The sequence below is a fragment of the Psammomys obesus genome, unplaced genomic scaffold, assembly GCF_907164565.1.
Source record: "Psammomys obesus unplaced genomic scaffold, mPsaObe1.curated_primary_1811, whole genome shotgun sequence".
NCBI classification, from domain to species: domain Eukaryota; kingdom Metazoa; phylum Chordata; class Mammalia; order Rodentia; family Muridae; genus Psammomys; species Psammomys obesus.
In genome coordinates, this window is record NW_026595981.1 from 4,118,573 (window position 1) to 4,131,315 (window position 12,743).

Genomic DNA, 12,743 nt, shown 5'->3' on the forward strand with positions numbered 1-12,743 from the left:
ATTCCAGCTCTTGGGAGGCAGAGGCAGGTGGATCTCTGTAAATTCAACGCCAACCTGATCTATGGAGTGAGTTCCAGGATAGCCAGGGCTACAGAGAAAAGCCCTGTCTTAAAAAAATAAAAAGAAAGAAAAAAAAAAGAAAGAAAGAAAGAAAGAAAGAAAGAAAGAAAGAAAGAAAGGAAGGAAGGAAGGAAGGAAGGAAGAAAGAAAGAAAAGAAAGGAAAAAAACAAAAAGAAAAAATTAGAAAAGAAAAGAGAATCTGAGGAAAGACTATTGGAGGTGGTGACTGAATTTCACTGGGTAACTCAAAAAAAGTCTTGATAAGTGCCAGAATCATTTTTATGCAACTGGAAACTGCAGCCATGTGTGGTACTGCACACAGTTCTCAGTCTGAGAACTGGAGGACTGAGTTCAAAACCGGCCTGGGCTACGTAGCCACACCTCATATTAGGAATCAAAAGCAGACACAGAAGACGCCCGTCTCCACAGTAGCGACATTGCAGGATGCCCATGAATAATTTTAACAGGAATCATGAATACACATGAGGGAAACAATTTTACCAGCTGACATAAACATAAGGCCTACAAGCTGGGCGAGGTGGCGCACACCTTTGATCCCAGCACTCTGGGAGGCAGAGGCAGATGGATCTCTGTGAGTTTGAGGCCAGCCTGGTCTACAAAGCAAGTCCAGGACAGCCAGGGTTACACAGAGAAACCTGGGGCCTACAGAAATGTAAAAACGTGTCCTGTTATGGAGTGAGGAAACTGGACATGATGCTGCACAGACGTGGGCTCCAAGCAGAACATCTACCAAATTCAAAACCCAACTCTCTTGGCCCTTGGAACTTGACAAGCTGAGTCTAAAGTAGGGGAAGATTAAAGACATGCAAATGCCAGAGAGCTTTTGAAATGGGCCTCAACAATCTTCAGAACTCCCAAGGAGGGTACACAGGTGAGAGCCGTGAGTGCTGGAGCCAGGCGTGGTGGTGCAGGTGCGGAATCGAAGCTCCCAGGAGGAGCTTCATTAGGAGGCTCTCCTGGGCTACACAGCAAGACTTTGTCTCAAAAGTTAAAAACAAACAATCAAACAAACAAACAAACAAACAAACCAATACTGGACTGGTGCGATGGCTCATGTGCTTGCTGTCCGAGTTTGATCCCCAGAACCCACATAAAGCAAGATGGATAAAACTGATCCCATATAGTTGTCTTCTGAGCTCCACATGGGTGCCATGGCACACACACCCACCCCACCCTCCCCTGGAATAAACACGTAAGTAAAATAAACTGAAATGATACCAAAAAAAAAAAAAAAAAAAAATCCACCCCCTCAATAAAAAATAAACTAAATGAATTAATTAATGGAACAGGGTCTGGGATAAAGTCAAATATTTCTGAGAACTGGGCATATGATAACAAATTAACAGAGAAGCAGGGGAAACACATAAAGTCCAATGAATGAGGTTGAGATAATAGACTTGAAATAGGAAAGAAGGCCAGATTTTGGGTTAACAGTGATGGGATGTGGAGGCAGGAATGTTGAGAGCTTATGGTTGTGCGAGCTCCTGCCTCAAGAAAGCAGAACAAAGCAAAACAGCGATGGACAATGGATGCGGTGGCTCAAACATGGAATCCTAGCACTTGGGAGTTTGAGGCAGGAAGATTGTCATGAGTTCAAGGCCAGACTGAATAACATAGTGAGTTCCTGGTCAGCCTGGGCTGCAGAGTAAGATTCAAATAGAATGAACAGATCAATTGCATACTTCCCAAACCCATAATAGACTAAACAGTGGAAAACCTCACAAATCAACAGAGAAGCATAGAAAATATTTTATTGAATTATGAAGTAGTCCCGTGGGTCTCACAGAGACTGAACTATCAAACAAACAAACAAACAAACAAAAAAACAAAAAAAAAAACATTCATGGGCTCGACCCAGGCCTCCTACATATATGTAGCAAATGTGTAGCTTGGTCATTGCGAGGGTTCCCCTAACAATGGAAGCAGAGGCTATCTCTAACTCTGTTGCCTGCCTTTGGATTTCTTTGCCCTGGCTGAGCTGCCTTGTCTGGCCGCAGTGTGAAAGATGTCCTTAGTTCTGCTTCAACTTGATGTGCCAGGATGGGTTGGTACCCAGGGGGGCCAGTGGGTTAGTACTCAGAGAAGGGGAGGGGGAGAGGGGAGAGAAAGATGTGAGGGCAGGACTGGGAAGACAGGAGGGAGGGGGCTTCGATCTGACTGTAAAGTGATCAAACAAACAAATGGGAAAATTATAAAGTAGTGAAGACACTTTGAAGCATGCCATCAAATCAGGGAGCCATACAGGACTATATTGACAAACTTCACTGAGTAAAAATTCAAACTTTATTTAGAGCAAAATATAATATAAACAAAGTTAAAAGACAAAGGTAACATCTAGAAGAAATTGTTGCAACATATGAAGGGCCAGTATCCATACTACATAAAGAACTCTTTCAGATAAACTAAAGGCCATCCCTCTCTTAGGAAAAAAAAGAATAAAGGACAATAAATGTAAATTCACAAAACAAAAGCACAACAACAACAACAACCAAAAAAACTGTTAATGGTCAAAGCACAAATGAAAGGTTTTCAACTTTATTAAAAATGGAAGAAATGTAACTTCAACAGTCAAGGACTCTCAGGAGGCTGTGGACTCTCAGGAGACTGTGGCGCTCCTTCAGTGAGATTCCTTTTTCCTTTCAAGACTTTAAAACTACATTTATGTGTGTGTGTGTTTGTGTGTGTGTGTGTACACATAGGTGCATGCCTATGTGTCCGTGTGAAGGTCAGAAGACAACTTAATGGGAGTCAGGCTCTCCTTCCACTATACAGGTCCCAGGATCAAACTCAGGTTTTCAGGCTTGGTGACAAGAGCCTCTGAGCCGTCTCTCTGGCTCCAATTCCGCTTCTCTTGTTTATTTGTTTGTTTTGTCTTTTAAAGACAAGGTCTCCATATGTAGCCCCGATTGTGCTGGGACTCACTGTGCAGTCCTCAAACCTACAATACTCTGCCTCAGTTTCCCAAGAGGTGGGATTTCCAGGTGTGCACCACCTGTCAATATTCTTCTGTTGGGTGTGTCAAGCCCCTTCCTCTGGAGAAAGGAGTCTGCCTCTGCTCACCCTTCCTTCGGAAAGCTCCTTCTTCATCACTGAAGCCTGGTAGATGGAGGCGTTGAGAATCCTGGCAGAGCTCGGCTCAAGAAGCCAGGTGAGGTCTTCCTCCTGGTGACAGACTGTTCACTCCTCTCATTAAACCAGGCCCTCGGCGTCTCTCCTAGGACCAGAAGCCCTATTCTGATACTCACCTGGATTCTAGCATCTGCAGTGTTGACTCAGAAAGCATACCCACCCTTCTGTGGACAGAGCTGGGCTGGCGTTGGTCAGCCACAGCTAGTGTTTGAAGAGGCCTGAGAAGCTGAGGGGTTAAAACTGCTACCTGCCTGCTAGGCTCTGCCCAGCGCTAGCCAGGTGTGGAAATCCCTGGAGCAGGGTCTGTCGGATGCCAGTCTGTGGGGCCCAAGCAGAAGGAGAGGTTTCCATGCTTGGAGCCCCTGTGTCATGGAGTAGGCAGGGCCATCAGAATGGGCCATCGTCTGTCAAGTTACGCATGCATGTGCGAAGGGTTGGGGTGGGGGGCTGTATGCTTGTGTTTGTGTGGGGGTGTTTGGGCTCATGAATGGAGGCCAAAGGTCAATGTATGATGTCTTCCTCGCTCTCTCCTCGCCTCATTTTCTGGGACAGTTTCTTTCTGAATCTAGAGCTGATTTGGCAGCGGTGACTGGCTGGGAAGCTCCAGAAATCCACCTATTCCTGGGTTCAAGCTGCTGCACTCAGGTTTTTCTGTGGATTCTGAGGCTCGAACTCAGGTCCTTCTGCTTGTGTGGTGAGCACTTTACTGACTGAGCCTTCTTTTTACCCACCCCAATCTCCTACTCTGTCTCTCTCTCTCTTTCATTTTAGACAGTGTCACTCTGTGGCCCTGGTTGGCCTGTAACTCTCTGTGTAGACCAGACCAGCCTTGAATTAATAGCAGTCCCCCTGCCCAGCAATTCCAACAGGCACAGTTCGCCATGCTTGACATGCCTGTCCAACTCTGCTTCTGTAGACTGGGCCCTGCTTTCCAAAGTGAGTTCCTAAGATTGAGCCTGCCCTTCCACACACTCCCCTGAGGAAGGTTTGCAGAGGGGTCCCGGGACTCTCAGCGTCCGTGAGGCCCTGGCTTCAGGCGCCAGCACGATGCCTCCCGCAGACTACCCTAGCATGAAATGCTGTAGGCCAGGCCGCACGGCAGAGACTGGTTGAGGGATCTGGTCACAGGGTGGGTATACTTGTGGGGCAGCTAGACCAGAGCCTCCGGGGAGCCGGCCAGAGAGGGCCGCCCCTGTTCTGGTTGGCTGACCCTTGGGAAGTGCAGGGAGTTTCCAAGCTTGCTGGGGGAAGGTCTGTGGGGGAGGATGGGGCAGAGTCCTCCAAGCCTTGGATGGCTGCTGTGCTCAGGTCTTAACCCCTCCCCACGGGGATCAGAGTGGGTGAGAAGCGTCTCTAAGAGCAGTGAGTTTTTCTGTTGCAGAATACTCAGGTGCTCCCTTTCTCTCCTCAGGCTTGTCCAAGGCTACGGTGGGGCACGGAGCTACGGCGGCGTGTGGCTGGCCAGAGCCCTGTGCGAGCCTCTGCACACTTGTAAGGGCGCATGGGTCTGAGCAGCACCGGTGTGCAGATGTCTGTGACTGCGGGTGTCTGTGGCTGTGTGTGTGTGAGGGGGCTGGGAGAGCCGGCTCGCAGGGATGTGGGGGAGTGCTCTGCAGGGTCCTTCCAGGGCTCTGAGCACAGGGGCCACCCACTCTTGTCACAGTCTTGCTCCCTCTCCCCTTGTTCCTTCACAGCACACCTGTGTTGCAGGTTGAGGCTGAGTCCTCCTGGGCCTCCAGCTTCCAGCCAGAGAAGGCTCGAGCCTACCCCTGTAGGCATCTTCCCTGCGGGAGAGGGACCAAGCCCTCTCCATCCTCTGCCAGCCCCTGCCTTCCTCAGAAGCGGGGAGAAAGAGGCCCCCAAAGAGGTCTGATTGCAGGGGCTGATCTTGAACCCTAGACTTGGCCTGGTTCTACCTACCTAACAAACTCTTTCCCTGACTTGCAGGCGTCCCTGACAGGCTTGGGAGCTGCTGCCTCCGTGGCCTGGCCGCTATGGCTGCCCATGCAGACTCTTGCTAGCTGGCAGGGGGAGAGGTAGGGAATGGGGACTTCCCCTACCCAGGGTTTCAGGGCACAGGAAAGGGGAGACATCTAAAGTTGGCTTGGAAATGTGGGCCTATTTGCTGAGACTAAAGTGAGGTTAGGCCAGAGAGATGGAGACGCTACCTCAGTCACAAAGAGTGGCCCACAAGAGAACTTGGAAAGGGGCTCTGAGGACAGTGTGTCCTGCTGGCCTCCAGGGGAAGAAGGCACTTCTGCGCTCCTGGCACATTCATGGCTTTGTATGACATTCCCTGTACCAGAAACTAAGGGCAAGGCTCCATTTGGCAGGCCATCGTGATGTGTCCCCGTCTCTTGATTTTCCAGAGGATTAGGGAGCTCACGCCTTGAGTTTCAGCTGCCAGGAGACAGCCTAAACCTCCTGCTATACTCTCCCTGAACGCAGCAGTGATGGGGTATGCATGCCCAGCAGGGTGGTCCTAGGCTAGCAGGCCTGATCTACCTGCTGCAGCCTGGAGTGACCAGGCTACTGTTCTGGCCCTGACCCAGGCGGACTGGCCTTTCCCTCCAAGGCCAGCCCGGTCCATGTGCTTTATTACCCAGTTAATGATGGTGATTAGGGCCAACTAGTGCTGCCTGCTGCCCGGCCCTCCTCAACCCAGCTTGCTGAGGAGGGCAGGGTCTGAGCACCTGCATGGCCCAGCTCTGGCTCTAGCCTGGCTGGTGTCCATCTGCCCTAAAAAAGACGGGGCTAGTAAGCCAGCCCGATAGCCCCAGGACAGTGTGACCTCAGCCTGCACCTGCCCCTCTGAGCAGGGCTAACAAGATATAGAGTTGATTTGGTGGCACTCAAAAGGCTGAGGCAGGAGGATTACAATGAGCTCAAGGCCAGCTTAGTCTACATAGGGAGTTCCAGAACAGCTCAGGCTACACGCAGGAAATAAGTGAACAGGCGGTTGTTTGGGCCCAGTGAAGCCTTCCGCAACGCTGGTGCCCGTAGTAGCAGAGAAGGTCCTCCTGGGAGCCCACTGCATTGTGGGGGACTGTCCCCGGAGGCTTTGGGGGCCTTCACGTGGTTTATGGGCTGTACTTCATGTGTAAGGAATGTCATGGGGGGGGGCATCGTGGGGGCAGAGCCACTCTCCTGACACACCTCACTCCCCCTGGATGCCTGGCATGTCCTGTCAGGATCCATGGCCCCTGGAGACAGCCTCCTGGCTGCTCTCCCCTGGGATACACAGCTCTGTAAGGACAGCAAATCCCAGCTAGGAGACAAGAGCAAAATACTTTCTGCCTTCATAGCTGGTCCTTCTTTTCACAGATCTCTTTTTCCTCTCTCTGCTGCAGAAGAGAGCCAGGTAAGTTCTAGGAAACTCTCCAAAGGAAGCCCAGGCTTACACGGCACCATCCGCACTGAGAGTTGGGGCAGACATAGAGATGGATTTCCAGCCAAGGAGAGGTAAGGTGATGTGGTGTCGTCCATCTCCCCACCCCCTTGCCAGATACTCGAGTATCCGGGTCTACACAAGTGTGGAGTGAGGTAAGGAAGGAGGCAGATCGCTGCATACTTTCTGGCTTTGGACTCTGAAGGCGATGGCAGGTTTGAGCCTGTTAATTGTCTAACCCTCATCTCGCTTCCTGAGGGCTGCCATTTTGGATGAGGGTCCATCTTTCCGAGCACTCAGCATGGGTCAGCCTGTCTCCTCTGGTCTGGTGGGACCGGTTTTTCCAGCCGGAGAAAGGGTCGGCGAGGAATTGGCAGGGGGCAGAGGGTTTTATGTAAATGTCCAGGGAGTGCTCTGGGAACGGGGAGGCCGGTTTTCCCAAAGGCACGCAGGGACTGGCAGCTCCCAATTAGCCGCTGGTGAAGTCACTGCAACTTTGCTAGGTGGCTGCGCCCACTCCAAACGGCCTGGCAGGGGTGCCCGACCTCTGCTTCTGAGCACCGGGGAAACACACCCGGACTCTACTGAAACAGCCTTTAATGAACCTTGGAGTTCCCGCTCCCAAGCGCCTCCAGCCCGGAGTTTCAATAAATACAGTGCAAAGAAGTCCGGAGGCCTAGCTGGGAGACAGAGGGCGGGAGCCGTCACCACGCACACAACCACTGAGGCGCCCTCAGGCCACACCATACACGCGCGCGTCCCCGCACAGCACACGGACACTCATCGGCACCCAAGAGAGATAACACACACAGGACTTATGCAGACACACGAATACACGATTGCACATGCGCCGGCAGACTGCTCCTCTGGCTCGGGGCTTGGCGTCTGGGGCGCCCTCTCCTGGCCCTGAGGAGTGGCACCCGTGGGCTTTCCCCCGCAGAACTAGGTTGTAGCCTGGTCTAAGGGGCTGGTACGGTGGAAGTGGGCGGGCTGAGAAGGCACTGGCTTGTGTTGGAGTGGGCCCAGGGAGGGAATGTGTTCAGGCTGAAGATGGGGACACTCCAGCTGTTGATGGATAAGGTGATAGCCAGCACCCCGATGATGTTGAGCAGGAATCCGGCACGGGCCTAGGGCGAGGCAAGGCAATGTGAATCAGAGGTACACTCTTGAGCTCTCAGGTGTGCTCGGGACCCTTCCCATCAGCAAAGCCCTCCTTGGGAAGTCCTGCCTTCAGTCTAACCTGCAGGGTTAGGCACTGCCTCTGCCTCTTATTTGACTGCCCATCCTAACAGGGGTCCCTCATACATTCTTGAGGTTTGGGGCCTTGTTTTCTCTTAGGTCCCCCCCATGGACTTTCCGAATGTCCCCTCCCTTTATTTGTGCTCAGAGACTGTAGAGCATAAAGATGTCAGAGCTCCTGCTTCCCCGCCCCCACTAGGGAACCTCAGTGTCCCTCGGGTAGGAGGAGGGCTGAGTCATTCCCACCTCCCTGCCACTCACCATATCGGTCACTTTGAGGCCTCCAAAGGAGAAGACAATGGCGTTGGGTGGTGTGGCCACCGGGAGCATGAAAGCCAGGGAGGCAGCCAGGGTGCAGGGGAGCATGGCATAGAGAGGGTGAAGGCAGATGGCCTGGGCCTGGAGGACGGGAGTGGACACAGCTGACCCCAGCCCAGGCTCAGCGGGAAGGCCAGACCCTGGTTCTTCCCAGTTCTTCCGCTTCTACCCTTTGAGGGCCTGCCTTGCCCCTCCCCCCTCTGGCCATGAACCCAGTCCCTGGGCAGAGTGCTGTGGGTGACCTGGAGAGGGCCCTTGACCTCTCAGAGATGAGTGTGCTGTGCTGCCCTGTGAGGTGTAGTGAGGGGAGGGGCTCATAAAACTGATCTCAAAGGGGCTCAGGAGGTGTCATCAAAGGCTGTGGGGACACGCCTGAGGAGGAAGGGGCTGGGGACGCTCCAGGGAGCAATTTTACCCCCATCACTTCTGGAATGACCAGAACAGGGGACTGGGTGGGGAGGTGGGTGAGGCCTCCAGCCAGCCCCACTGGGATGCTCAGAGAGTGATGTCACCTGAGACAGGTGACTCAGGGGCCAGAAGGCCTTGGGACCTAAGAGTTCAACACCTGGAGAAGAAGGAAACCTAAGTTTCTCTCCATGCAGGTGCGGAGTTTAGAGCAGCCACTCTGGCCAGTGGCGGGTAGAGAGCAGGCAGGAGGGCTGCCTGGAGGAAGCTGCAGTGTCAGCTCACCATGGAGGCCAGGATGGGCAGGAAGAGCGTAGTGGTGGCCACATTACTGGTGCATTCGGTGAAGATGGCGACCAACAGACAGAGGATGACCACGGTGGCTGCTGGCGGCACGTGCTGCAGCGGGGTCAGCTTGTCTCCGAGCCACTCAGACAGACCTGATCTCTGAAGGCAGAGGAGGCAGCGTATAGGAGGCAAAACTGCCTGGGTCCTCAGCGGGAACTCTGGGAGGCCCTGTCCCTGCCCACACCTCGGCGGCCTCCAAGTCAAACAGCTCTGAAGGAAGTCAGTACCTGGCTGGGACCAAGGGGGCTCCCTGCTGCTCCTTAGGACCAGTGGGATGAGGTGGGGAGGACCTGGTGGAAAACCTGGCTATTTGGGTGTGATCACCTTCCTTTCTTGACTCCCTGGTGCCCCTGGATTGCCTGAGCCCTCTCCCTGTTGAGCGATAGGGCCGAAGAGACCATGCTCCTGACTGAGAGGGGAATCAGGGCCTTGAAGAGCTGATTGGAAAAGTGGGCAATTTCCAGAATAGGAAGAGCTCCCGCTCCGGCCCTGTCCATTGTATGCCAGGCACTGAGCTCCTGACTCCTCCACACAGAGCAAAGTGCCTGGCATAGACTATCGCTACACTAACCGCAGACCCAGGAATCTCCTACATCAACCCTTGGCTCAGCTCTGCCAGGATCTGGAGGTCCAGGAAGGCGGTATCCTGAATTTCCACTTTTTTTAGATGGAGGATAAAAGAGAAAGACACTCCAGTCCCTGGAAGACTGTTATCTGGCGCCCCCTGGAGGCCTCGTCTGACACTGCATCAAGCCGCTGTGAGCCTTGTGGGTGCTCAGGCTTCGTGTTGGCTTCCGGAATACGTGGCTGGTGCTCGGGTGGGGCTCATCGCTGAGAGAGGCCTACTCTCCTTTGGGCTTCAAGAACCCAGAAGGGGAAAGCACATAAGGCTAGTATGGGGCTATCCCAGGGTCTCCCTCAGACAGGCTCTCACCTCACTGCCTTTGGCCAGGGCAAAGCCCCCACCCAGCAAGATCACGATATTCCAGGGCATCTTATCGTTCACTGTCTTCCAGGTGAGGATGGCAGGAGGAGCCTTCAGCTTCCCTGGTTTTTCTACTCCCCAAGCAGACAAGGATGGTCACCAAAAGTCAATAGGCCTTCCCTCCCCTCCACTTGGGGCCTTCCTAAGTGGGTTCCTATTTGAGTTTAAAGGCAGGTAGGAGTCTCCCCCAGTCTCCCATCCCTGTAGCGTTCCAACTCTGTCCCTGAGTCCCCGTGTCCTTGGCAGGTCACCCCAACCTCTCTTGGCTTTGCTGGCTCCTGCCAGATGAAGTAGAAGGGTATACGCCTGCAGGCAGGGGCTACCGGAGCCCCCTCCCCAGCCCCAGGCCAGGTGCTTACTTGGGTCCTGGGTCAGTCCTGGAATATCGGAGGGCATGACAAACATAACCAGGCTGATGAAGATGGCCACGGTTCCATCGGATGCCATGCTGTAGGGGGGTGGGGGAGAGGCTGAGCAGGGGACAGAGAAGGGTCCTGCCCATCAGCACGCTGTGGTGAGCATCCCCAGGGGAGACATCGTGTCCTTTCCTTCTCTGCCCTCCCTTCCCTGCTTTCCAGTGCAGAATCCCAGGCATTCTCCCCTTCTGCTCCGGCAGGTCTCACCTTTGCCCGTTTTCGTTGGCGAAAGCCGTGTCTCCCCAACCCGGGAAAAAGCCCGGCTCTCTGGTGAACCAGAGCACCACTAACACAACAAAGAGTACAGTGACCGTCTTCTCGGCAAAGCTCATGGGGCCCAGCAGCTTGTGCTGGGTCTTGATGACCTGGAAGGCTGCCTGCTTCTGTTCCTCTTCCCCTTGCCCAAAGCCAAAGTTCTTCCGGAAGCTGCGGAAAGACAAAGTTTGAATGGCCTGCACCAGGCATGGGCAAGCCCTAATGTCCTTACTCTAGAAAAGTGGAGGGGAAGTTTTGGTTTCTTTACAAACTCAGTTAAGTGAAGTAAAAAGGTTTTTGTTTTAATCCCAGGTGTGGGATATGGAAATACTTCTTTTGTTTGTTTGTTTGTCCGAAGCTGATAACAGCCTCGTGCAGCTGGGAGAGGGGTGTGGTCTTTGCCAGCTACAGTTAGTTTAAGTATGCAGGTTATAAATACCAGAGCACAGAGAGGAGAAAAAGGACGCTTTGAGGAATGCTTGGGGGTGGGGTGGGGGGCTTCAAGGAGACAGATGGAGAAAGAAGAAGGCTGCTGGTTCTGCTGGATATCCTGATGACTGAGATTGGTATTTTTCCCAAGAACCTGATGACCCTGACCAGCAGGAACTAAGTCTAAAGAGGTCTTTGTCCCCTTTCTCTTTTAACCTTCTTTCTTTCCTACCTAGGGTTGAGGCCTTGGAAGGGAGTAGAGGCTTAAGGAACCCCAAATAAAGAGTTTAAAAAGTAATGCCAACAGAAAAGAGCCCAAGACCCAGAGGGCATCATGGCATGGCTCCCCGACCCCAGACAGGCTCTCACAGCCCATGCTGACCTTGGATGCCAGGCTTGCGTTATAGTGCTCGGATCATGAGGAACCCAGGGTTTCATGCATGCTGTGTAAGCTCTCCTCTCACTAGCTTACATTTCTCACCCTTTTGTTTTGTTTTTAGCCTAAGCTGTTCTTCATCTCTTGATCCTCCTGCCTCAGCCTCCTGAGTGCTGGAGTTATAGGTGTGTACCTATAACTTGGGATGGTGGCTTTCCTTCAACAAGAAAGCTACATTTTCCTCATCTTCCCCACTGTCACCCTTCCTCTGAAGGGTCCCTTGCTCTGAGCTCATCCTGCCCAGGGTGTGAAAAATGAGCAGCCCAGACCCTGAGGGGCTTCAGGTCCTGATTCTGAGCTCCCCTTTTCATCCTACCTACCCCTGGGTGCCCTTGCCAGCCTCAGCCTTTAGAAGGCTCTGGCCGCCTCCTTGTGTTGTTTACCCCATGGGAGCATTTAGCTTTACACTTGGGTAAATCTTATCTCTTGCTGGTCTGTGAGTTTCTCAGGGCAAAGACCTCGTTTCACACATCTTTCACCCCTCACAGCATCCAGCACTGTGCTGACCTTATCAACTACTGCCTTGCCTTGAACCGGCTCCCAACCTTAATCTAGCCTCTTTGGACCTTCCCAAGTGATTCATTCAAAGTACAGCTTGATAACTTGCTGCCTCTGCCTGGAAAGGATGAATGAATAATGATGACTCACACCCCAGTAACACGCAGACCATCATTGATCTGTGTACCCAGTAGACATCACTAATCGATTACAGGCTTAAGTTCAACTGAGCCTTATCAGGGCATTTGACTATTTTCCTTTTTTTTTTTTTTTCATTTTTTTAAATTTTTACTTTTTATTTTAGGTTTTTAAGACAGGGTCTTGGTGTGTAACCCCAGGGTGGCCTTGAACTCATGATCCTCCTGCCTCAGCTCCCCAGGCATACAGGTATACCATCACATCCAGCTACCTAATACTTCTCATCATACATCTCAAACTGTAATGAGGAGTAACTCAGGGTTGCATGTAGGGTGAAATTCACCTCCTCATCCTGGCCTCAAGGACAAGGTCCTACCTCTGTGTGACACACGAAGTTTCGTGATTGGCAAGGATAAGGATTTCGCCTAAGGTCTAGGAGTCCCAGGGTCCAGTACATGGATAGGCAAACAGAAGGATCACCTCAGGTGCCTCTATAACAAACCGTGCTCTGTGCGGAATCCCCAAGTGCTTATCCAAGGACCATGGAGCATTATGGGAAGGTGCCTGATCTTGAAAGACTTGGTTTTCAGGGCTCAAGAGATGGTTTGGTCAGTAAGATGTTTGCCATGTAAGCATCGAGATCTGGGTTCAGTTCCAAGCACATATACTTAAAAAAA

The 12,743-nt window shown here is 52.4% G+C and overlaps 1 protein-coding gene across 2 annotated transcripts in view; it reads right to left on the bottom strand.

Moving 5' to 3' along the window:
- Positions 1 to 2,601: 2,601 nt before the first annotated feature.
- Positions 2,602 to 12,743, bottom strand: part of Slc13a2 (solute carrier family 13 member 2) — a 28,290-nt gene continuing 18,148 nt past the window's right edge. For both annotated transcript variants that reach the window (XM_055620386.1, XM_055620385.1), the window contains exons 7-12: positions 10,518 to 10,736; positions 10,254 to 10,342; positions 9,844 to 9,965; positions 8,847 to 9,008; positions 8,100 to 8,237; positions 2,602 to 7,726 (exon numbers count right to left, since the gene is read on the bottom strand). In XM_055620386.1, coding sequence (XP_055476361.1) covers positions 7,559 to 7,726; positions 8,100 to 8,237; positions 8,847 to 9,008; positions 9,844 to 9,965; positions 10,254 to 10,342; positions 10,518 to 10,736 — 898 coding nt within the window. In that variant the 3' untranslated portion in view covers positions 2,602 to 7,558. The remainder of the gene's footprint in view (positions 7,727 to 8,099; positions 8,238 to 8,846; positions 9,009 to 9,843; positions 9,966 to 10,253; positions 10,343 to 10,517; positions 10,737 to 12,743) is intronic.